The 26,391-nt window shown below is 50.1% G+C and overlaps 1 protein-coding gene across 5 annotated transcripts in view; it reads left to right on the top strand.

Moving 5' to 3' along the window:
* Positions 1–23,900: 23,900 nt before the first annotated feature.
* The window catches only part of SLC36A4 (solute carrier family 36 member 4), a 128,687-nt gene continuing 126,196 nt past the window's right edge, over positions 23,901–26,391 (top strand). For 2 of the 5 annotated variants that reach the window (XM_021280130.2, XM_013370619.3), the window contains exon 1: positions 23,901–24,039. In XM_021280130.2, coding sequence (XP_021135805.1) covers positions 23,922–24,039 — 118 coding nt within the window. In that variant the 5' untranslated portion in view covers positions 23,901–23,921. The remainder of the gene's footprint in view (positions 24,040–26,391) is intronic. The other 3 variants (XM_021280128.2, XM_021280132.2, XM_065037749.1) reach the window with 3 other exon arrangements.

Raw genomic sequence — 26,391 nt, 5'->3', positions numbered from 1 at the left:
GTGCACCGTGTGCCTGGTCATCTCACAGTGGGACAACTTGTGCAGAAGCAACTATGAGGGACAATATCAAAAGCCATAGAAAAGTCCGTAACAACTACATCCCTTGTTTTCAAATAATCCACTGGGCAGGTGACATCACGTGGCAGTTGCACATCCCCCTGAGATGTGGAGCCTTCTGTGGAGTAGCTGACGGCCCTTTAGCGCCTTTTGTGCCCCACGGTGCCTCTCCCCACGTGCACACCAAGGGTGGCACCAGCTGGGCTGCCCAGGACGAGAGAGACGTGGGCAAAGTGGGGAGACCCCCAGTGCCCCTCCCCCACCACGGCGGTTAGAATGCGACGCTGTGTTGACCCGGCGCTGGCCCGGCAACGGTTCTGTGCCAACAGGGAGCGGCACGGGGCAGAGCCCAGCTCTTCCCCAGCAGCGATCCTCGGCACTGGGACGCGTTTTCGAGCCCCTCTACAGCCACCAAGGCAGTATCTCGGGGTCTAGCAGCGTGTCCCACACAAAGCTGCTAACTTTCCTCGTCACGATGGGCCAGGTGAACTGCTGCCGCGGCTCCAGGTACGTTCCCCCCAAGTCCTGGGGACAGTCCAGCACAGCCAGAGCCCGCAGCAGCCGCTTTTCTCATGGCCAACACCGTCTGCTCTGCAGGGACGACCCTGAGCCCGTGCAGCAGTGCGTGCCACCACCTCCTGTCTCCTCCCGCAGCGAAGGTGGAGTTGGCCCCTCGGCTGGTGAGTTTGGAGAAGATGGGGGCAGGACGGCCCTTCTCTCCTCCTCTTTCAGACGGGCACTGGGGCTCCACTGGGGCTGCTTCTACCCTTCCCGCAGGGCACGTCTGTCCCCATGGCAATGCAGAGGGAGAGACCTGAGCCCCTGGGGTCCCTTGCTCCCAACTGATGCTTTTCGCCTGCACACGGTGGTTGGGGCAGAGCATTGAGATGGTCAAGCAGAGCTTGCCTGGCACATCTCCTCCACAGCTCTTTGCTCTCTTCTCCTTGCCACCAGGTGGGACCAACAGGAGGAGGAGGTGGGTGCTCTGGCCCTTCGCACGGCGAGGATCCTCGGTTGCTGCAGAGGCTGCCGGGCCATCTACCTCTGGCAACAGCGGGGTGCTGTTTGGCCGGCCCCTGGCAGCCCTCTGCAGCCAGGACGGCACGTTGCCCCAGCCCATCCAGGTAAGCACCCCTAGACAGGTGGTCCCCATCACGCGAGTTCCTCTGGAGAGGTGGTGTCCCCGTCAGAGGGAGCCCAGATGGGTCTTGGGGACAAAGCCAGCTTCTCCCCATGTCACCCAAATCCAGCCAATCCCTTTCCTGCCCCAATGAGACCTGCAGACCCTGCCACAGTCACTCCTGCCCCCGAGGAAGGTTCCCCTGTCCCAGGGCCTGTCTCCAGCCCAGCAATGTCCTCCTCTGTCCCGCAGGACCTGCTGGCTCTCCTGCAGGAGCACGGACCATCCACCGAGGGGATCTTCCGGCTGGCGGCCGGCGAGCGCGCCTCCCGGGAGCTGCGGGAGGCTTTGGACAGCGGCGCCCGGGTCCAGCTCGAAAGCCAGCCGGTGCACCTCCTGGCCGCCATCCTGAAGGTGAACCCTGCTGACATGGAGCCCGGCAGCTCCCGGCTCTGCCCGTGCTGACGGGCACCTGCCAGAGCAGGAGCCCAAAGCCAGGAGCTGCTGCTCAGCCCGAGCGCTGGGCTGGGGATGCTGCCTGTGCTGCCGGCGGCAGTGGGCACAGCCTGACCCGCAGCCCTTGCCATTGCAGGAGTTCCTGCGCAAGATCCCCTCCAAGCTCCTGCAGGCAGAGCTGTACCAGGACTGGATGAGCGCCCTGCACAACACCAGCAGGCAGGAGAGGCTGGCGGGGCTGAAGGAGTAAGTGTGGCCCGCAGCCTGGCTGCTGCGCAGGCACTGCCAGAGCCCCAAAGTTGCCTGCAAAGCCACAGCCTGCCTGAAAAAGATGTGTTTTCTGCCCACCACATCTTGCTGCTGCTGCAGCTGTGGGGTCAGGTTTTGAGAGAAACAGGCACAGAAAAGCCTTTCTCTGCTTGGGGCAATGCCTGTGGGCATTGGGGGTGGCTACACGAAGGGACTCTTGCCAGAAGGGCAGGGAGAGAGGGAGGTGGCCGTATCTCAGCCAAGGCAATCCCTCTGCTGTAGACCAGGCGTGGCCAGAGGGTCTTCCCTCGGGTGGTCTTGGCTGGGAGCAGCCTCCTTACAGCTGTGTTGACAACGTCTCCTTTCTTAACCTTGTGTTCCTGTTCCCTCAGTGTGGCCAGCAAGTTGCCCGAGCCCAACCTGCTCCTCCTCAAGCAGCTGCTCACCCTGCTGCACACCATCAGCAGCAACACCTGCACCAGCAGGATGACAGCGGCCAGCCTGGCCATCTGCGTGGGGCCGAACCTCCTCAGCCCACCGGAGGAGGACACGCTGCCGCTGGACGTCCTGGTGCAGGTGACCGGCAAGGTACGCTGTGTTGAACAGCCCAGCCCAGCTTGGCTGCTCAGAGCTTCCTGGCTGCCTCCCGTCTTCAGCAAACGCTGCTGGGGGAGCTGCTGGGAAGAGCAGCCCCACAGCTGCAGCTTCTGCGCTGAAGTGAGGGTCAGGAGTGGGAACGGGTGTCTCACCCATTTTCAGCCACCGGGCTGGAAACCAATGGTTTGCTGGTGCGTGCAGGTGACGCAGCTGGTGGAGTTCCTCATTGACCACCACGAGGAACTCTTTGAGGAGGAGGAGGACGATGGGCTTGCCGGAGCGTCCGCCGAGGAGTTGCCAGCACCGGAGCCAGAAGCTCATCCCTCAGAGGTACGTCAGGGCCACAAAGAGGGTGGGACTGCTGCCACAGGAACAAGCAAGGTCCTCCACCCACCAGCCTGCAGCTCTGCAAAAGTTCAGAGCTGAGCTAGATATTGGGCAAGTAGGTCCCTGTGCCATCCTCATTTCTACATTTCCCTCGCAGGTGCCTCCAGTCACTCTGGAAAGTGAACACCTGAACAGCGCCTCTGAGGAGAGAGGGTAAGATGAGCTGGCTTTGATTAAGAGCAGGATTCATTTTTAGAATGGCGTTACCTGTCTAACCATACTCTTGCACGCAAAGGTTGCCAGGCTCTTCACCAGTACGCAGGAAGAGAAAACCATCCTGTGAAGAGCAGAGCGATGGGCAACCCGAGAGCAAGCGCAGGAAGCTGGCAACAGACCTCTGAGCGACGGGCAACTCAGGAAATCCAAGCAGGCGGAAAGAACGAGTTGCCCAGGTGTGTAGCAGCCTCTGCTGACCCTATTCCAAAGCTCTGCACACTGCTCTGAATACAGGAGATATTTGAGAGGTGTCCTGAGATGGCCCCAGACAGGAAGCACACACCTGCCCTTGGGAGAATCTGTATGTCAGGAGAAACATATCCCTCCAACACTGGCGTTTGTCACGTTGTGCCTCCTGAAGCTCAGTATGTGCAAGGCTGAGCAGACACCCCAGCAAGGCCACAAGACTCACAAGTTTGAGCTCCTTGATCTGCTGCCTACAGAAAGACACAAAGCCCCACTTTCCTGTTCATGTCAGCTGGCAATCCCCGTGCCGGCTGGTGTCTGAATCCCAAAGACACAGCAAGGAGTTGTTCCTAGAAGCTGTGGACACGGAGACAGTGGCACTTCTTGAAAAGCTCACGTTTCACCTGGAAAAATTGAGGGAAGTAAAAAACAAGCAGACAATACAAAAGCAGTGTGTTTTTCCTTCAAACCATGGTTTCTATAAAGGGACAGTGAGGGATGCTGCTGCTTGGGTTTCAGAAAGGACATCACGGCTCCCCAGGGCCTCCCTGCCAAGCCCACTGCCTGGCCAAGGGGCACTGGGGGTATCGCATGTGTTGAGAAGAGGCCAAAGCAACGCCGTAGTCGCTGGCCATTTTTGCATTGGCCTGGGGGGCAAAGTCATGCCTGTTCCTGCCCTCATGGTTTCAGCAGTGCTCTCTGATTCTGTCCTTGCAGGTGGTGATTTACTTTTGCTGCTTGGATTTCCTGGATGAGCTCTGATACCTGGGCTTCCAGGAGCACGATGCAGCCCCAGCACCACCTCGGCGCAGGCGAGGACAGAGACACCGTGCCCTCCTGCTCTGGCCGGCACATTCCACCCGTGCACCGCTAACCAGAGCAGCCCCGCAAGGCCCCCAGACCCATCCCAGCCCTCGCAGGAGGCCCTGCTGGCTCATCCATCAGCTCCGTGAGCAGGTGCCCACCAGCTGGAACATCTCTCTGAGCTGGGGAGCTGGCATATGAACTTAAGGGAATGTGGAGCACGTTGCACATGGCGCTGAATATCATCTATGAGGGACATGAGGATGCCCGTGCCAGTGTCTTCCATCCTATAAAACCCTCCATCCAGCTTTTCATTCCACCTACTCAATCCTTGCAGACCGATGCTGAACCAACTTGGTCAACACAAGAAGGGAGCACCCATTGCTTCTCTCTGGTCAGGGCAAGTGCATTTATGCAGGATGCCTGAACTCCTCGTTTGGGGAAAGAAGGTAACGTGTCAGCCAACTGCAGCTGCTTGAGTCCAAACCCAGCCATGCTGTCCCTACCAAGAGCAGAAACTACATTCAAAAGTCTTCTGTTATGGCACATTTACTAGTATGCAGTTGCACATGATGCAAAAGGCACGTTCTGAGCTGCAAGAATTTCCTTCATATATGAAGGCAGTAAAACAGACATTTGATGTCATTTTCTCCAGGTCGCAGAAAACTGGTAGCAAAGACTGAAAAGATTTCCATACTGCATTAATATAGAAGCATTTGGATGGGCATATGTCACTATGGGTCCTTTGCGCCCATCTCACTGACTTAGAAAGAATGTGTTATGTGGAGCTACATCACACAGGCAAGCTCAGAGCTTTTCCAGGGTTGCCTGGACAGGCATTCTGGAATGACGATACATCCACGTGTGTTAACTCTATTGCCACACCGCTACTTAGCCTGGAAATTCTCAAGAGGAACTTGCTATGAGCCCTATAGAAGACAAAACTACCAAACCAGTAAAACTCTTAAAAGGGGACGTCCTGAAGAGCCTCCAAGGTCAACTTGTACAAGTTTTCCTGGAAGAACAAGCCAAATGGAGGCAGCGAATGGTCTGAAATACAGTTCTCATAAATATGACGGTTACTCAGTAAAGCCTTTTATTACCAATAGTCATTTTGGTGTATAAATAAACAATATTGAGCGACATGCTTTATTATAAAATGAAAATATGCAATAAAAATAGTTGTTATTCATATTAAGCTGTGTTGCTGCACCTGAGAGCACACAAAGACCTCTTATTTGTTTGGTGTATTTTGGTGCTTTTAAAATTTGTCTACTGGCAACGTAGTTCTTCACAATGAACTAGCTGCAGTCAGGCATTTTACTGTGGGCGCAACCTGTTGCTTTCAGCAAATTAATATACCAGACACTATCACTCTCTTTACCGTTTGATAACAAATTTTAAAACGTCTCTTTAGCAGATGCCATGTATTATTTGGAAATGTCTTACATTAATATAATGATTTAAATAAAAAGTGTTTACTTGCAATTAACAAATATGAGACACATCTTTTTTTTTAAATGTCAAAACATATTTAACCAAGTACTTTGTACATTGTATGTCTTGAACCTTGCAAATGGAGATGGCTACAACAAGAAATAGTAAACAAAAGAAAACAAAACAATCCCACGAAACACAAAAGGAAAAATATTAGTCCCCTAGCCCAAATATTTGCTCTTAACTGCACTAACTACAAAAAACTTGTATAGAGAATGATCCCACTATGTCTGGGCTCTGGGGATTTAGGACACAAACCTCCTTGGCAGAAGAGGGTTGGATTTGGCTCACTCTAACTTCAGTGTCCGTCTTTGGACCAAAGCTCAACTGGGCTTGAAACTTGGGCTTCCTGGTCCCGTGAGCTGGAAGACCAGGGCTGCATCAGCAATGACTTTCCAATTGCGGACACCGAAACTGTATGGAAGCACTTGTATCAGCTGAATGTTCTCCATCCCATTGGGCCTGATGGGGTCCATCCCAGAGTCCTGAAGGAATTAGCAGGTGTCACGGCAGGAGTGCTTGCATACATCGACCAACAGCCTGGGAATGCAGGTAGGTCCCTGCTGACTGGAAGCTCTCCAGTGTTCTTCCAGTTTATCGGAAGGGTTGAGGGAAGACCCAGGGAAGAACAGAGCTCATAGTCAATGCTCATTCACTTCCCTGACAGTGATGGAGAAAATCATCCTATTGAAAGGCATTTCAAGGACAATGCAATTGTCAGACAAAGTCAACATGGGTTCAGGGAAGGCAAGTCCTGTCAAACTATTTTGATCTCCTTCTGTGATAAGGTGTCAAGGGGGCACCCCAAAGTCATTTTTAGGTGGACAATAAATTCCAAAAGAGTCTTTTTTCTCACCGGCAAAGCGTAGCTAATAAAGCAAGTAGAAACAGGGTTTATACAATTAATTAGCACTCCGACAACATAAAATGGAGGTTCGGATATCAGCTGAGGAGATTATTAGAGTACGAGAACATAAGAATAAGGAGGATCCACAAAGTGCACTCATACACCCATAAAAAACAAAACCAGAGGCCTCTCACTCCAGGCTACCCACAAGAAATAATTACTCGCCTGGGTTAGGTGAGGGCTAAAACACTTGCCTGGGTTAGGCAAGGACTCATTCCAGGATATATGCAGTAAATAACCACTCAGCCAAAAGAGGAGGTAAGGTGCTCGCAGTCCCGAGAAGTCTCCTGAGACGGCGTCCTGCTCTAAGGGGAGGGCTCCAGTTCACAGACCTGCTGCTCCGAAAAGAGCACTCAAAGGGGCTCTTTGGCAGGGGCCTTGTTTTACAGCCTGGTCAGATCTGGCTGTGCCGCGCGCTTTCCAACATAGTCCAGAAGCTTCGCAGCTACTCTGGGCACCTCCTTTGTTAAAGACCCTGTGAACTGACCGGGGGTGCGGTGCCGGTCAGGAGGGATGGGACCCCCCATCTGGCCTCAGCAGCGCTGAGCAGAAGGAAGAGTCACCTCCCTCCAGCTGCTGCCCACACTTTGCCCCGTGCAGCCCAGGGCACCACCCACCAACGCCTTGGGGCGAGGGCACCTTGCTGGCTCCTGCTCAGATTGGCATCCTCCTGGGTCCTTAGGACCTTTTGTTCCACGTTGCTTTCCAGCAGCTTTGCCAAGCTGCTTTGGCTGATGAGTCTTAACCAATGTGTCCCGGGATGCTTTGTGTCTGTCCTGGTGCCACCCACAGTCCTTCCCACCCTCTTTCTGCACGTGTCCCAGTGCCACTGCTGTGTTGATGAGGAGACCACGTGTCCTCCAGCCAAAGCAGTGGTCCAGGTGGAAAGGTTCTCTTGTTATGGGAGAGGGAGAAAGAGCCTGGTGATAGAGTCCAGAGCTGGACTTTTCTTAATCTCCAGCCTTTTAACACCGTTTTGTTCTTCTTCACACGATGTTGTCCTGATTAAAGATGATACGTAACATTGGAATTAAGGCTCAATGAAGGACAAATGTCAGGAAAGTATCAAAATTTTATGATAACTTTATTTAAGACAAGGAGTGAGAGAGAGTGAGGGAGAGCCACCACTGTGGATCCAGCTACATCTCGTAGCACCGTTGTCTTCTTCTCCAGGAGTCTTGTGGTGGTGGCAGAGTCTCACGTGCGAAGCACCGGTCATGGGTTTTTATCGCCTCCACCTCTGGCTGTTGCTACGTCTGCACCATCCGTGAACGTTGTTACACTGTGCACGTGTGGAGTATCCAGTCAGCACACGGACACTGCCCGTGCCACGACCGCATGACACGTGCAGCTCTTGAGCGCATGAGCTGAGCAGCCAGAGGGGTCCCGGTCACTGGGAGACCCCCTTGCTTCAGGGGGATGGACTCCTGTCCTTGTTACAGTGCATCACACAGTAGGGACCGCGGGGGTGTCAACAGCTGGAGACACAAAGTCCATTAGTACGTTACAAATGACCAGGTAGAAATTGTGTGGAAACGCTCAGGGAAAACTGGAGAGGAGTTTGGCTTTGCCGGCTGCAATAGCCAGAGCAGCTGCATTGCTGCCTCCCTGAGTGAGCAGCTGTCTGCACAACTCCAGGTTCTCAAGGACATGGACGGGGGAATGTCCAAAGACCAGAAGAGACCAGAAGAGTGGAGCCCATGGGTTGCAGATATGTCCTGCCCACTTCCCACTCTTCCTGGGATGCTTTGGAGAGTTGGTGGAGAGAGGAAAGCCGTCCTGGTGCCTGCTCGAGACAGTGGTGTGGTCTCTTTGGCTCCTAATGTGTGAAGCTAAGTCACGAGGTGCTGAAAGTCAAAACTGAAGTCACTGTGTGACATTTTGTGGAAGCGAAGGCAGGGAGGGAGGGACAAAAGCAGAAGGAAGGAAGGAAGCGCGGTAGGAGACAGAAGAGTGATCAGGATTGTCTGTGAGCTATCCAGGAGCAGTGCTTGGAAAGAGTTTCCAGGACTGCAATGCCTCCTTCTCAATGAATATATTTTTGCAGAGATGCCTGTCTTAAGGACATATTGGACAGCTGAAAAAGGTGAGACTGGGAGCTGTCGCAGGGGAGTGATTTTAGGGTTCTGCTCACTGCAGAACAAAGTTTAGATTCCTTCAAGAGAATTGCGACTTAAAATAGTTCAGTGGCGGGTTCCCTCTATTAATTACTGCATGGGGGAAATATGCCAAGCCAAGCGCTGCTTACCTTCTCTCCAGATACCTGTACCCGTTCACAATGCAAACTTTCAGGCACCTTCCCTCCCAGAAAACCGTTCGCTCCAGGGGCTGTGACCTGGAGCTCCGCAGACCATCTTCCGAGCGAGGTCGGTATCTGTCGCGAGAAAATTCTTCGAAAATAAATAGATTTGATGGAGTAGAGTATCAGGAGGGCTGGCTCCAACTGGGTACCTGCACAGAGGTCTCCCAAGTAGAGAAAACGACAAACGTTTCTATCTTTACAGATCATTTACACCGAGATTCAGTGCAATAGCAATACTTCACCACCAGGTCCTTTTGCTCCTCATTGGACCTTTTTTTCTCTGACTCCACGTTGGCCTTTGTTTAGTTCAGTTGCAGCCATTGGTTTTGGTCCATATCCTTGCACATACTGTTTTGTCTGGGTAAAGCCTTTCTTCTCAGTGAAGTGCAAAATAGGCCCCGCTTCGCAGATGTCATAATGTCTCCGCGTTAGCCTTGGATCCTTGTTTTCCCAGTCAGTTCCGTTTTTCCCAGCAAAGTGCAAGCCAGACTTGATCTTGCAGGTGTTCAGTGTAGTCTGCAGTTGCTTTTGGTAACTAAGAGCAGGACATTACAGCTTAAAGTTGTAGCAAATCCAACTTACCACGTGACGCCAAGCAAAGTACATATTGGAAATCATACAGGCTTGTATATCTAAACAATCAATTACATTTAGTATGCGTCTACTTAAGCTAAATGATTACTATATTGAACCTGAATTGGGCTCATCCACTGACCTGTGAGTAGCAGAACCATTGCCATACTTCTTTAGCAGGGAGAGCTCAAGGGAAGCTCATCCAGGCTGTCGTATTCATAGAAGAGAGTGGTTGACTCAGAGTCAAATTGCATGCAGTAGGAAAAGTATGCACGAGACTCCCTGCGCCCACAAGTTACCGGTGTTCAGTGCACCGTTCTGCTTCCATGTGCGTCTCCTGGAAGGAGTTCTTGGCCGGGCTACAGCTCAGGCCTTTACCTCCTCTGGAGCCTGGACCAAACCGCTACTGGTTTGGCTGGAGGGGGTCGAGTGCCTCTGACACTGGAGCACACACATATTGTACCTTTGCGTGTGCCACTGGAATTTTACAAGTCTTTCTGGGCACCATTTAATCTGGCTTTTTCAACTCTTGCTTCCCATCAATCCTTCGGCATGTCTTGTGCTTCAAAGCAAAGCATCAGCGCTTCATGGTGCGAGAGCAAGGCAAGATCGCAGTGAGGTCCCAGATGCATGTCTGGCCCTTCTTGTCACTCAACAGCTGAGCAGAGGGCTAACGGGAAGGCAGAGACATGAAGGGATGAATGGGGCCTGTCTCCCTACAGGGTCTCTGTTCCCCAGCAGCTTGTGTGTGCTGTCCTTGACAGCTGCCCTTCTGAGCAAGCCAAGACCTTGAAAGGGCTTGAAGGGAGAGAGTTCCCAGGTGCCATTGAAGGAGAGGAACCTAGCTGGGGTAACTCTGATCATAACTGTATGTCGGTATATGTAGGACAACGCCCAGTTTCATGCACGGCTTTTGCAGCTGTAGGATCAAGGGCGAATACAGTAGAACAGTTGAGTTAGAAGAGACCTACCATGACCAGCTAGTCCAACCTGCATGACTGCTTCAGGGCTGACCAAGACTTAAAGCATATTCTGAAGGTCATCGTGTAAGTGCCTCTTAAACACTGAGAGGCATGAGGCATCCACCAGCTCTCTAGGACGCCTGTTCCAGCGTTTGACCACTCTCTGAGTGTCAGCCAGTTCTTCCCCCAGCGCACCGTGTGCCTGGTCATCTCACAGTGGGACAACTTGTGCAGAAGCAACTATGAGGGACAATATCAAAAGCCATAGAAAAGTCCGTAACAACTACATCCCTTGTTTTCAAATCATCCACTGGGCAGGTGACATCACGTGGCAGTTGCACATCCCCCTGAGATGTGGAGCCTTCTGTGGAGTAGCTGACGGCCCTTTAGTGCCTTTTGTGCCCCACGGTGCCTCTCCCCACGTGCACACCAAGGGTGGCACCAGCTGGGCTGCCCAGGACGAGAGAGACGTGGGCAAAGTGGGGAGACCCCCAGTGCCCCTCCCCCACCACGGCGGTTAGAATGCGACGCTGTGTTGACCCGGCGCTGGCCCGGCAACGGTTCTGTGCCAACAGGGAGCGGCACGGGGCAGAGCCCAGCTCTTCCCCAGCAGCGATCCTCGGCACTGGGACGCGTTTTCGAGCCCCTCTACAGCCACCAAGGCAGTATCTCGGGGTCTAGCAGCGTGTCCCACACAAAGCTGCTACTTTCCTCGTCGCGATGGGCCAGGTGAACTGCTGCCGCGGCTCCAGGTACGTTCCCCCCAAGTCCTGGGGACAGTCCAGCACAGCCAGAGCCCGCAGCAGCCGCTTTTCTCATGGCCAACACCGTCTGCTCTGCAGGGACGACCCTGAGCCCGTGCAGCAGTGCGTGCCACCACCTCCTGTCTCCTCCCGCAGCGAAGGTGGAGTTGGCCCCTCGGCTGGTGAGTTTGGAGAAGATGGGGGCAGGACGGCCCTTCTCTCCTCCTCTTTCAGACGGGCACTGGGGCTCCACTGGGGCTGCTTCTACCCTTCCCGCAGGGCACATCTGTCCCCATGGCTCTGCAGAGGGAGAGACCTGAGCCCCTGGGGTCCCTTGCTCCCAACTGATGCTTTTCGCCTGCACACGGTGGTTGGGGCAGAGCATTGAGATGGTCAAGCAGAGCTTGCCTGGCACATCTCCTCCACAGCTCTTTGCTCTCTTCTCCTTGCCACCAGGTGGGACCAACAGGAGGAGGAGGTGGGTGCTCTGGCCCTTCGCACGGCGAGGATCCTCGGTTGCTGCAGAGGCTGCCGGGCCATCTACCTCTGGCAACAGCGGGGTGCTGTTTGGCCGGCCCCTGGCAGCCCTCTGCAGCCAGGACGGCACGTTGCCCCAGCCCATCCAGGTAAGCACCCCTAGACAGGTGGTCCCCATCACGCGGGTTCCTCTGGAGAGGTGGTGTCCCCATCAGAGGGAGCCCAGATGGGTCTTGGGGACAAAGCCAGCTTCTCCCCATGTCACCCAAATCCAGCCAATCCCTTTCCTGCCCCAATGAGACCTGCAGACCCTGCCACAGTCACTCCTGCCCCCGAGGAAGGTGCCCCTGTCCCAGGGCCTGTCTCCAGCCCAGCAATGTCCTCCTCTGTCCCGCAGGACCTGCTGGCTCTCCTGCAGGAGCACGGACCATCCACCGAGGGGATCTTCCGGCTGGCGGCCGGCGAGCGCGCCTCCCGGGAGCTGCGGGAGGCTTTGGACAGCGGTGCCCGGGTCCAGCTCGAAAGCCAGCCGGTGCACCTCCTGGCCGCCATCCTGAAGGTGAACCCTGCTGACATGGAGCCCGGCAGCTCCCGGCTCTGGCTGTGCTGACGGGCACCTGCCAGAGCAGGAGCCCAAAGCCAGGAGCTGCTGCTCAGCCCGAGCGCTGGGCTGGGGATGCTGCCTGTGCTGCCGGCGGCAGTGGGCACAGCCTGACCCGCAGCCCTTGCCATTGCAGGAGTTCCTGCGCAAGATCCCCTCCAAGCTCCTGCAGGCAGAGCTGTACCAGGACTGGATGAGCGCCCTGCACAACACCAGCAGGCAGGAGAGGCTGGCGGGGCTGAAGGAGTAAGTGTGGCCCGCAGCCTGGCTGCTGCACAGGCACTGCCAGAGCCCCAAAGTTGCCTGCAAAGCCACAGCCTGCCTGAAAAAGATGTGTTTTCTGCCCACCACATCTTGCTGCTGCTGCAGCTGTGGGGTCAGGTTTTGAGAGAAACAGGCACAGAAAAGCCTTTCTCTGCTTGGGGCAATGCCTGTGGCCATTGGGGGTGGCTACACGAAGGGACTCTTGCCAGAAGGGCAGGGAGAGAGGGAGGTGGCCGTATCTCAGCCAAGGCAATCCCTCTGCTGTAGACCAGGCGTGGCCAGAGGGTCTTCCCTCGGGTGGTCTTGGCTGGGAGCAGCCTCCTTACAGCTGTGTTGACAACGTCTCCTTTCTTAACCTTGTGTTCCTGTTCCCTCAGTGTGGCCAGCAAGTTGCCCGAGCCCAACCTGCTCCTCCTCAAGCAGCTGCTCACCCTGCTGCACACCATCAGCAGCAACACCTGCACCAGCAGGATGACAGCGGCCAGCCTGGCCATCTGCGTGGGGCCGAACCTCCTCAGCCCACCGGAGGAGGACACGCTGCCGCTGGACGTCCTGGTGCAGGTGACCGGCAAGGTACGCTGTGTTGAACAGCCCAGCCCAGCTTGGCTGCTCAGAGCTTCCTGGCTGCCCCCCGTCTTCAGCAAACGCTGCTGGGGGAGCTGCTGGGAAGAGCAGCCCCACAGCTGCAGCTTCTGCTCTGAAGTGAGGGTCAGGAGTGGGAACGGGTGTCTCACCCATTTTCAGCCACCGGGCTGGAAACCAATGGTTTGCTGGTGCGTGCAGGTGACGCAGCTGGTGGAGTTCCTCATTGACCACCACGAGGAACTCTTTGAGGAGGAGGAGGACGATGGGCTTGCCGGAGCGTCCGCCGAGGAGTTGCCAGCACCGGAGCCAGAAGCTCATCCCTCAGAGGTACGTCAGGGCCACAAAGAGGGTGGGACTGCTGCCACAGGAACAAGCAAGGTCCTCCACCCACCAGCCTGCAGCTCTGCAAAAGTTCAGAGCTGAGCTAGATATTGGGCAAGTAGGTCCCTGTGCCATCCTCATTTCTACATTTCCCTCGCAGGTGCCTCCAGTCACTCTGGAAAGTGAACACCTGAACAGCGCCTCTGAGGAGAGAGGGTAAGATGAGCTGGCTTTGATTAAGAGCAGGATTCATTTTTAGAATGGCGTTACCTGTCTAACCATACTCTTGCACGCAAAGGTTGCCAGGCTCTTCACCAGTACGCAGGAAGAGAAAACCATCCTGTGAAGAGCAGAGCGATGGGCAACCCGAGAGCAAGCGCAGGAAGCTGGCAACAGACCTCTGAGCGACGGGCAACTCAGGAAATCCAAGCAGGCGGAAAGAACGAGTTGCCCAGGTGTGTAGCAGCCTCTGCTGACCCTATTCCAAAGCTCTGCACACTGCTCTGAATACAGGAGATATTTGAGAGGTGTCCTGAGATGGCCCCAGACAGGAAGCACACACCTGCCCTTGGGAGAATCTGTATGTCAGGAGAAACATATCCCTCCAGCACTGGCGTTTGTCACGTTGTGCCTCCTGAAGCTCAGTATGTGCAAGGCTGAGCAGACACCCCAGCAAGGCCACAAGACTCACAAGTTTGAGCTCCTTGATCTGCTGCCTACAGAAAGACACAAAGCCCCACTTTCCTGTTCATGTCAGCTGGCAATCCCCGTGCCGGCTGGTGTCTGAATCCCAAAGACACAGCAAGGAGTTGTTCCTAGAAGCTGTGGACACGGAGACAGTGGCACTTCTTGAAAAGCTCACGTTTCACCTGGAAAAATTGAGGGAAGTAAAAAACAAGCAGACAATACAAAAGCAGTGTGTTTTTCCTTCAAACCATGGTTTCTATAAAGGGACAGTGAGGGATGCTGCTGCTTGGGTTTCAGAAAGGACATCACGGCTCCCCAGGGCCTCCCTGCCAAGCCCACTGCCTGGCCAAGGGGCACTGGGGGTATCGCATGTGTTGAGAAGAGGCCAAAGCAACGCCGTAGTCGCTGGCCATTTTTGCATTGGCCTGGGGGGCAAAGTCATGCCTGTTCCTGCCCTCATGGTTTCAGCAGTGCTCTCTGATTCTGTCCTTGCAGGTGGTGATTTACTTTTGCTGCTTGGATTTCCTGGATGAGCTCTGATACCTGGGCTTCCAGGAGCACGATGCAGCCCCAGCACCACCTCGGCGCAGGCGAGGACAGAGACACCGTGCCCTCCTGCTCTGGCCGGCACATTCCACCCGTGCACCGCTAACCAGAGCAGCCCCGCAAGGCCCCCAGACCCATCCCAGCCCTCGCAGGAGGCCCTGCTGGCTCATCCATCAGCTCCGTGAGCAGGTGCCCACCAGCTGGAACATCTCTCTGAGCTGGGGAGCTGGCATATGAACTTAAGGGAATGTGGAGCACGTTGCACATGGCGCTGAATATCATCTATGAGGGACATGAGGATGCCCGTGCCAGTGTCTTCCATCCTATAAAACCCTCCATCCAGCTTTTCATTCCACCTACTCAATCCTTGCAGACCGATGCTGAACCAACTTGGTCAACACAAGAAGGGAGCACCCATTGCTTCTCTCTGGTCAGGGCAAGTGCATTTATGCAGGATGCCTGAACTCCTCGTTTGGGGAAAGAAGGTAACGTGTCAGCCAACTGCAGCTGCTTGAGTCCAAACCCAGCCGTGCTGTCCCTACCAAGAGCGGAAACTACATTCAAAAGTCTTCTGTTATGGCACATTTACTAGTATGCAGTTGCACATGATGCAAAAGGCACGTTCTGAGCTGCAAGAATTTCCTTCATATATGAAGGCAGTAAAACAGACATTTGATGTCATTTTCTCCAGGTTGCAGAAAACTGGTAGCAAAGACTGAAAAGATTTCCATACTGCATTAATATAGAAGCATTTGGATGGGCATATGTCACTATGGGTCCTTTGCGCCCATCTCACTGACTTAGAAAGAATGTGTTATGTGGAGCTACATCACACAGGCAAGCTCAGAGCTTTTCCAGGGTTGCCTGGACAGGCATTCTGGAATGACGATAGATCCACGTGTGTTAACTCTATTGCCACACCGCTACTTAGCCTGGCAATTCTCAAGAGGAACTTGCTTTGAGGTCTATAAGAAACGAAACCAGTAAATCTCATAAAGGTGGAATTCTTGAAGAGCCTCCAAGGTCAACTTGTACGTGTTTTTCTGGAAGAACAAGCCAAATGGGGGCAGTGAATGGTGCGTGATGCAGTTCACAAAAATATGACAGTTACACAGAAAAGCATTGTATTACCAGTGAGCATTTGGAGGTATAAATAAGCGATATAGAGAGACATGCTTTATTATAAAATGAAAATATGTAATAAAAAAAAATATTCTTCATATCAAGCTCTGTTGTTGCACCTGATAGCACACAAAGACCTGTCATTTATTTGGTGTGGTTTTGGTGCATTTAAAATGTGTCCAGTGGGAGCCCAGTTCTGCACAATGGATTTGCTCCAGTCAGGCATTTTGCTGTGGGCACAACCTGTTGCTTTCAGCATCTTAATATACAGGACACTATCACTTTGTTTACTGTTTAATAACAAATTTTGAAATGTCTGTTCACTTTAGGAGATGCCTTGTATTATTTGCAAATGTCTTATATTTATATCATTCTTTAAATAAAAAGTGTTTATTTGCAGTTAACAACCATGAGACATATCATTTTTCAAACGTCAAAGCTTATCTAGCTGAGTACTTTACATTGCATATTTTGAGCCTTGCTCAATAGAGATATTTACAAAAATAATTTTTTTTTTTAAAAAAAGTCCCCCCCTCCCTCAATATTTGCCCTTAATTGCACCAACTACAAAGACCTGTCTGGAGAATGCTGCCACTGGGTCTCAGCCCTGGGGTTCCAGGTCACAAACCTCCTTGGCAGAAGAGGGAACTAACAGTCGGGTGGGATTTGGCTCATTCTACCCTCCGTGTCCCTCTTTGGACTCGGTGTCTACACAGTCATCACAGGGAGTGCATATCAAGGGCTTGGTGCAGTAGCCTACCCCTGGGCACCATTTGAGATTCCACGGGTGTGTCCTCTGGCCTCCAGCTGTGCCCTCAGAAGGGACAGACTGCCCATAGGTCTGTGTCACATCTGCTGGGCTCTGGGTGCTGGTTTAGTTATGGCATATAGGTGGCATTAAGTTTCACATGTGCAGGAAATCGAACTGAGGCCCGAGTCAATGCAGTCAGTTAAGCCCAGAGGTGTTCTAATGATGTCTACTTCAGACTGCTGTTGGTGTTGCACGTTTTTAGCCCCTTCTTTAATATGTTATCCCAGAGGTGCTACCACCATCACTGATGGGCTTGGCCTTGGCCAGCAGTGGGTCCATCTTGGAGTCAGTTGGTATTGGCTCTGTTGGACACAGGGGAAGCTTCTGATTTTGTCTCACATCAGCCAGCCCTGTAGCCTCCCTGTTACCAAAACGTTGCCATGCAAACAAATTGCATCTACTTTCATTCATCCTCTTCTGGATGCAATTTCTTACATACCTGGGATGCTGTACTGGTTTTGGCTGGGATGTAGTTAATTTTCTCATCCAGGCTGGAGCAGGTTTGCTGGCAGGACTTGTGACCCTGTGGGGGACCCAGGCTGGAGCAGTCTGTTCCAGAAGGACTGCACCCCAGGGAAGGGACCCATGCTGGAGCAATTAATGAAGAACTGCAGCCCATGGGAAGGACTCATGTTGGAGAAGCTTGTGGAGGACTGTCTTCCATGGGAGAGATCCCACGTTGGAGCAGGGTAAAAGTGTGAGGAGGAAAGAGCAGCAGAGATGAAGTGTTATGGACTGACCACAACCCCCATTCCCTGACATCAGGAGAGGAGGATGCAGAGGAAGGAGGCAGAGGAGTTGGCAGGAAGGTGGAGCCCAGGAAGAAGGGAGGGGTGGTGGGAAGGTGTTTTCTGTATTTGATCTTATTATCCTGATGTATAATTTCCCTAAGTTGAGTCTCTTTTGCCCATGACAGTAATTGCTGACTGATCTCTCCCTGGCCTTATCTCAAACTACAAGCCTTTTGTTATATTCTCTCTCCCCTGTCCAGTTAAGAAATGGGAGTGATAAGAGTGGTTTTGGTGGGCACCTGGTATCCAGACAAGGTCAAGGCACCACAGTGGGCTCAGTGTTACCCTCAACGTGTAAAGCAGAGAAGCTCAAAAAAGGAGCTGAACCTCAGTCCTGATTTATGCAGATGCAACTGGCAGGACCCTGCACGTGGGGGCAGAATTGGTGGCTGTTCTCCTGTACAATAGTGCAGAGGTCCAGATGGACTATTGCTTGCTTGCAGTTTGAATATATTATGCAGGCAGAAACAGGCCATCAATTGTTTTCTGAATTACTCACATTTGGTCTGGCTATAAGGATAGTGCACGTGATTGATTGATTTTTACCCTGTTTAATAAGGTGGCTTCCATGGATGGAAGGACAGCTTCTAAGTAACTTCTGAATAAAGTGGCTGATCTGAGATAAATGTGAAATGGTATGCTTTTTAGTTTTCACAGAACATCAAATAAAGTTAACAGCAGATGAAAAAGAGATGGATTATCATGTTCACTGAACAAATCAGTATTACTGCAGGTACTTGTACATAGAGCAATAGCAAATTTCAGAATAACAAACATCCTGTGAAAATCCTACAGATGTACTTATTCCAGTGCTCAGTTTTCTGATGATTACTCATTTCCTAACGCTTAGTACTTTCTGCCTCTTTCCTGGATGTGCTATTTTTTTTTTTTTAATTGGATTTAGCTCAGAATTAAGTGAAAATTGTCTACACAGCTATTTTTTAATTCCTATGATTAACATTTCCTGTAGCTTTGAAGAATATTTTCAGTGCCATGTTTTAATCACTAACTGGCTACGGTTTTACGGTGTCCTACAAACTACATTTACTTCAGGAAGCTCAATAAGGCAGGTAACTCTCCTCCTCTTCACACTCCTCTTTGAACACTACTTCACAGAAATACAAGGGCTGGGAAAGCCTTGCAACTGGTGCAGGGACAATCCCCGAAGAGGCATGAAAGGAGCCCCCACAGGCCATGCTGTGATGTGGATTTTCAGCTGCTCTGAGCTGTAGTTCTCTGAAGGTTTTCTTAAATTAGAGCAGAGTCCGGCTGTAATGCTTTATGCCATAGGCTGTACTAGTTCCTAAAGCTGATGTGAATCATTAGAGTGGCAGGGTGGCTGACAGTGACCTCAGGGCTCTGCTGGTGGGCCCCGTATTTCTGTGGTATCGCAGAATGCCACGGGCATCAGAAGAGACCTGGGCTGATGTATTATACCTAGCTGTGAAAACTATGAATGGTAGAATTCCTTTGTAAAATGGGAGGGATTTGTCTTACACCACAACAATTCTCTTCCATTTTTCTGTCATCTATTTTCAGTTCTTGTGTGTATACTAAATGCCCCGGAAACATTTCATGAGGACATGTAAGCTGTTTGAAGGTGCAAAGCCTGCTGGAATAGTGTTAGAGGACAGTGGAAGTGGAGGGAGTCAGACTTTCTGTGTTCTTGTCCATGGTGCTTTTGGGGAACTGCCTTGAAGAAGACCGTTCCCTGACAGTGCCTGGACATACTCTTGAATAAATCTGCTTAGAGGTTCAGAAGAGGACCACACCTCCCTGGTCCTCTTTTATTACTGAATACTCTAGTACAAGACACAATTACCGTAATTTAGAGACAGAGGTCAAGACCTGTAGTGTCTCTGGTCATGTGCAGAACATCAGACATCTAGCTAACTTCACAAGCATAAAGGTAGGCCCATGCAGATGCTTAGTGTAAATGAAGTGTTGTATTTCTAGGACAACCTCAGAATTTGAGCATTGTTTTTCAGATTGTAGCACTGGTGAAGTTAGCAGGGTAATACAGAAAAGTGTTGTAAATGTGAATCACTGCCCAAAACTATCATAAGATCTCCTTCAGTGCAACTTGGTAAGTTCGTCAGGCACTGCATCTGCTTTTCTCTAAATATTTAAGATCAATGATATAAGAACTGACGGAGATTCAAGAGTATCTGAATATTTGTGATATTTTCCCAAGTGACCTACTTACTGAAGGGATGCCATACTTTGACTTCGAGCTGTACTGAAAGGAAGCTGACACTGGCAGCCTACCAAATTACACAACCAAAGTGCACCTTGATGTTGGCAATACTTGACTGGTAAGTTCCAGTGTATACAGATCCATACGCAAATATAGATATTTTCATTAAGTGACAGAAAAAATATTTTACTTTAGCCACATGACAATGATGCATGTTGTGAAAAATCCTGGCAGCTTTCTCAAATGCTTCTGATATTTGAACAGTGCTGATAGTTTCTATTTGGAGTATGAACCACCAACAGCACTTTTGACAGCTGCAGCATCTTGTGTAATCATATTTATGTTTCATCAAAGCTTAAAGCAAGTCAACACACACCAGGCTTTTAACATTTGGTTACTCAACATCTATGTTTTACAGATTCCAGTGGGAACCACCTAACATTTCTGTGTTCATCACAGCTGTTGCAATGAAACTTGTGATCAGCAGATTTGGAGTTTGAAGCATAGCTGTTGAACACAACGGTCCTTTTATGATCTGTCATTATCAGTGACATTGACAACAGGACCATCATCTTCAATCACATACCTCATGAACAACCCCAGGCACCAGTATACGCTGGGGGTCACTCACTCAGCTGGGAAGCAGTTTGACAAAACAGGACATGGGGGTCCTGGTGGACACCAAGTTGAATGTGATGTAGCAACAAGCCCTTGCCGCAAAGAAGGCTAATGGTACCCTTGGCTGAATTGGGCAAAGTATTGGCGCCAGGTCAAGGGAGATGGTCAGTCCTTCCCCTCTGCTCAGCACTAGTGAGGCCACACCTGGACTGTTGTGTTCACTTCTGGGCTCCCCAGTACAAGAGAGACATGGACAGACTGAAGCGAGTTCAACCAAGGGCCACAAGTATGATGAAGGGACTGGAGCATCTCTCCTGTGAGGAAAGGCTGAGAGAGCTGTGACTGTTCAGCCTGGAGAAGGTTCAGAGGGATCGCATCAATATCTCTGCCTACCTGAAGGGAGGGTGCAAAGAGGATGGAGTTGGGGTCTCTTCAGTGGAGCCCAGTGCCAGGACCAAAGGCCATGGGCACAAACCAAAACACAGATGGTTCCCTCTGAACATCAGAAAACACTTTACTGGTGGGTGACTGAGCACCGGCACAGGCTGTCCAGAGACACTGTGGAGTCTTCCTTTGGGGAGATGTTCAAAAGATGTCTGGACAGGTTCTTGTGGCCATGCTTGAGCAGGAAGGTTGGACCAGATGACCTCCAGAGGTCCCTTCCAACCTCAACCATTCTATGATTCTATGAAATGCAACAGAAAATCAGCCTCGGGACCTCTTTCCTTGACAGGGAAAAGAAAGGCAGGTTGTTCCAATGCACGGCATGAAACTTCATAGCAAGAAGGTGTTACAAAACACCACCTGATTCAATACACATCAAACTAAGCCCTTCTAAAAAGAGTCTCCTAGTCTACCAACTGCATTTTTTTAAGGTGCTGACCATTAAGATGTTGGCTTTTTAACAATAGTTTAGGATGTTCAGTGCTTGATATTTGTACAAAGAAAAAGCAAAAATGGGGATCTTTGGAAATGGGCCAGTACAGTCCAGAACACTGATCATAAGGAATTTGTGTGAAAAACAGCTTACATTTGCAACCAAGGAACTGAAAAGAGGTAAAGATATTTATACATGTTTTCATGTCAGTGATGAAATGACAGGAGCTATTGCTTTTTGATAAATAGATGAACAACATGCTATTCAGGATCTAATGAAATGAGGATGCTGGATTCATGTTCAAGGTGACTTCAAAATGTGCTCTTAGATATAAACCAGTGATAAAAATGTTGGAGAAATGCCAATCATGTGTCAATCAGACCGGATTATAGTCTACAGACAGATGGCAACTTAACTGAAGCCTACCAATGGCTCATTAAAACATCATGCAAAGTAACCACCTTGCAACTTAGTACCTGAGTAAAAGTTAAAATACAAACTATTAAGAAAAGCAGAAGTAAAAACCAGTCAAATGTAGGCAGAAGGTTTTTCTGTGTCCTTGTATGTCTGCAGTTCTGGTGTGCTAATATGCAAAGGAACACAGGAGACATAGAAAACAGAAAGGAAAAGAGATAGGAAAGAGAGTATGACAGTGATCTGTAAAACCAAGGATGACTTGGAGAAGGTAAATGCAGCAATTATTTTTACATTAAAAACTAAGGGTTATCAGATGCATATCAGGCAGCAGGCTCAAAAAGCATAGTTTTCTGTATGATGCATAATTAAAGTATGGTACTTGCTGCCAACGGATGGTCCAGAAGCCAAATACAAAGGATCTCAAAAAAACATTCCATGAAGAAATGGAAGTCCCTCAAGACTTGAGCGGTCCAAAAACTAAAGCTAGCTGACATCTGTGTGGAGGGATTATACAGCAAAATGATATTTCCATATATTTATGCTGTTCTGCCACAGGTCAGATCTGTCTTGGATACAAATGGAGTCCCGCTTGGTGGCCACTTTGGGTCCTCTTTGGAGCAGCAGGATCCTTTCCCCTCCCCAAACCCTAAAAGCTCTTAGGTCACCCTCACAGGAGTGTTGCTTCCACTTGTTTTGTAACATTGTACTGTATGGACTCCTGTTCTGCAAAATAAATTGTTGTTATAATATTTGTGGTTCCACCTCCAGCATTTAGTGATTTTGTTGTGTGACACAGCCAGAGATTAAACTTGGGTTTAGAAAGACCTAGCAGAGCAAGTATTCTAATAAGGAGCATTTAAGTAGACAAAATAAATCACCCCAAAGTGGTCCTTAAAGAATTCAGGCTCAGGTTTTAATAAAAAAATTAAAAATGGAAGAAGCCGGGCATTGTACTCCATCTGACCTTGTTCTGAACCAACAAAACCAACACGAGTTGAGTCCACAGTTTCTAAGAGGTGAGCTGCATATGCCATTTAGAACACGATGGCAAGGGTAAACAAGCTTTTGGTGACTGCGATATTCACATCACGAAGTGATTTTGCATTGATGGATGGATGACTAGAATTTAAACAGATGATTGCATTAGAGCAAATCCTTCTATTCTTACCAAAGAGGTACAAAATGCATGTTACTAAATCATGAATATCTATCACACTGTAGTATCTCCTATTTTTTTTTTTTTAATATTAATTGATCACCACTGGTTATTCAAGTACTTGATAAAATTTTTGGAGCATATTAGAAAAATCTCTCTAAATGCATAACAAAGCTCCTCCTGGAAGAAGGAACTATGATGCAAATAGTGGCAAGTAGTAGAAAGAAATTGTTTTGCATTGGGTAGGAAGTGAAATAAAGATGTATTACATCCTTAATGTCTTTTCAACATGTACATGGGATTTAATGACAGCCAAGTCCTGAGATGCAATGACCAGATAGAAAGAATGAACACTCGCAACTGAATAAGCATTTTGAATACACATTAATGATCTTATAAGGTTTTCTGAACAACTTTGGCATTGGTAGAAACAATGGAGAATACAGAATATCCATGAATAAAGAAAATACATATACACTGTGTAAAGGCTTGACACAAACACTTATTAGTGAGTGTTCCTTAATTAGTGAGTCAGTTCCTTAAATCAATAACCCACAGTCACAGATTGCCTACTGAGAACCCTCTTCCAAAATAAATTTGAGGAAGCCAAGTAATAGGTCACTCACATGTCTCTTTTTTTATGAAAGTTTAGAGAAGTGTGGTATCCAGAAATAAATGTAAATTTGACAACTGAAAATGAATATTCTCCCCGTTGGAACTTATGATTCTATGATTCTAATTTTCGCCCTACGCTTGCAGGTCCCAGCCCAAAGCCAGGCTCCCCAGCCCTGCAGCGGGGGATAGATGTCACCAGGGCTTTATGGGGCCATCAGACCTAAGGCTGCATCAGACCCACAGAGCAACACTAATTCCCATGGGGCAGCCCATGCTGATCTAAGAGCAGCTGCTCCTGAAAGGCTCTGAAAGGAAAAAAAACCCAAACATGGATACAAATTCATTCACCCAGAGGGTGCTGGACACTGGAACAGGCTCCCCAGGGAGGTGTCACGGCCCCAAGCCTGACAGTGTTCAAGAAGAGACTGGACAACACCCTCAGACACACGGTGTGAACTGTGGGGTTGTCCTGTGCAGGGACAGGAGTTGGACTCGATGATCCTCGTGGGTCCCTTCCAGCTCAGGAAATTCTGTGATTCTATGAAATTAACTTCCTAGCACTGGAAGGCAAATACAAATCACCCAGAGCTGCATAACTGCATGCGCTGTTGCAGATGCCTAACAGGGCCCGCGGCGGCGGGGCTGCTGCAGTGCCGGGCACAGAGCAACGCCCACACCGGGAGGCACCAACGAGCACGGGGTGTCTTCCCCAGCTCACACGGCTTGGAGGACCAACACCGACTCTACCTCATACAGGTCTTGTCTTTCCGCCTGCTATCTATGGTTCGCTCCCGCGGGGCGCATGCGCAGCTCCTTGCCGCGCCGGCCGGCTCCACATCGGCGGAAGGGCGAGCGGAGAGCCAGAGAGAGATGGACGGCGCCGGTAGGGATGAGCTCGGTGAGGCGTGCTGTGCGGCCGGCTGGCGGGAGCAGCTGCGGGGCAGCTCGCTGGTGGCTCGCTGCGGGGCGGCGAGCGGGGCGGCGTGGGTGTGAGGAGCGGCCGGCCAACTGCCACCCCCCTCCTTTCGAGGCGGAATGGTTCGGCCCGGGGGGGATGCGCTGCGGCGCTCAGCGTAGCGGGGCGGGCGGGATGAACCATCCCACCCGGGGGAGGGGTGCGCCTTGCCCCTCATCCCGCCGCGGCCTCCCCAGGGAGGGACCCCTGGCCGGGGCTCTGCAGGGCGGGTCGGCACGGGGAGGACGGGCCGCGGCCCCGCCCGGTGGAACCGGCTCCTCAGCGGCAGCGCCCTGGAGATGTCAGTTGCACCCGGCTGGCTCTGGGTTTCCTTGGGAAGTCACGGTCTTGCGTAGACGTTCATGGAGATACTTTCTCTTTACATCGTTAGGTGATGCTTTTATCTAGGATGAAAGTGTATTTTTTTTCTTTCGGGTTAGTGTTTCGAGGTGTTGGCTGTTTTCATTGCAGGTTACTCTCTGTAGCTTTAAATCTGAGTGCAGAAGGGCACGCGTTCGTTCACCTCTTACCATGTCTGTCGATGGACAAGAGAGAGCTCGTAGCGGGTTGAGTTACACATTACAGCCAATTCTGGCCTGACGGGCAGACCGACAGTCTCATCTCGAAGCTGTGTTCTGCTGTGATCTGAAGAATTCGTCCTGTCCAGTGGTGGCGATGGGAAGCAGCAGAACTGCTTCACACTTATCGTCCCAAAGGCTGGTCCTTCCTGCAATGAGACATTGCCACCTTCTGAGCAAAGGGGGCAGAAAGAAATTTCAGCTTCTTGTTTTGCTAAAATTCACAGATCTGACAGTTTCCCTGTCAGAACCCTTAGAACCAGAATTTTTTATGGGATTAACTGTTAAAAAACGCGGGTCAACATCTGATAAGATTTCAGAAGTTTTTTTACGTGGCTTGGTCCCACTGAATACTTAATAAAACTTAAGTCTTACCAGTGTGTCATCACTTGAAAGTGTGTTAATCATGTAGAAATGTGTATCTTGGTCTAGAGAGGACAGCGGGTTATTTAAGACGTCCTTCCAAGTAAATGATCCATTGGGTTGGGGTAAAAGCACTCCTCTGAAAGTGTATAATAAACTATGGAGACCTGTTCACACTTTGGTTTAATAATTCCGGTGTCCCATTTAATTAGGCTTCTGGTTTTGATGGTTATGACATAAAAGCAAACAGGTCTTCCTGGTTACTGAGTGGCATTATTGACTTTCAACATTTGTACAGAAATAACTGTTCTTAAGATTAATCAATTCTACCATAAAGCAAAATGAATCTACATCTACTTTATGAAGTTATAGTCTGTAATAGAGAGAAATAAATAAAGATACACTTTCCAAAAATAATAATAATAAAAATTCAAATAACCACCAAACAATAGCTTTAAAATTCTCGAAAAACAAACAAGCACACCAAAAGCTAATGTTAACTTTTCTGGAAAATGTAATTATTAATATTTAATATGAATTTTTAAACTAGATGAGTTTTCCTTTTTAATTTTCATTCTGGATAACACGTTTTAGTTTGAGGGTTCTTCTTCTTTCCTTGTTCTTATGTCTTGTATTCAGTAGGAATTGTAGTGGAAAATAAGAAGGGAGCTGGCTTGTGTGTGGTTGAATGGGATTATCTGTTAGCTTCTCCCTTGAACTAGAAACATTCACAAAAGTCTGTCAGTCTGGACCAGTGTGCCCCTGGCACTACCATTCATAGTCACTTTGTGTTGATCTGTAGTTTCTTCAGTGGTTGTGGAAGCGTGTGACTGATACGGACATGATTCAGTGGATCCAGCAGAGAATGAAGAGATGAAAGATAAGAATGTTTTAAAAGTTGTGTGCACTTGAAGGTCATTTATATGGGAAATAATTTAAATGAAAGCTCAAGAAATAGCATGAGAATAAAATATTCCATCACAAAAATTCAGGGCCAGGAAAGGTTAGTGCGTGTGACTTGCGCGTGGCCATAGTTTTTGCTTATGAAGGGGAACGTTTACTCACTGTGTGCCAGCAGTATGTGGTTGGAAATGCAAAATCTTTCATGCAAATTTTAAAACAGGACTGTTAGGATCCTACTGCTAGCTCAGGAAATGGTATAAAATTGCCACCATATGTGGTCTTTCTCTTCTCATCATTTGGGAGAGTCCACCTGCAGTGCTGTATCTAGGCTTCCCAGCACCAGAAAGACATGGACCTGTTGGAAGAGGTCCAGAGGAGGCCATGAAAATGGTCAGAGGGATTGTCCTGGTTCTGGCTGGGACAGGGTTAATTTTCTTCTTAGTAGCTGATA

The sequence above is a fragment of the Columba livia genome, chromosome 1 (assembly GCF_036013475.1).
Source record: "Columba livia isolate bColLiv1 breed racing homer chromosome 1, bColLiv1.pat.W.v2, whole genome shotgun sequence".
In the NCBI taxonomy this organism is placed as follows: domain Eukaryota; kingdom Metazoa; phylum Chordata; class Aves; order Columbiformes; family Columbidae; genus Columba; species Columba livia.
The sequence above is the reverse complement of the archived record's forward strand: the minus strand, read 5'-3'. Positions and strand labels throughout refer to the sequence as shown.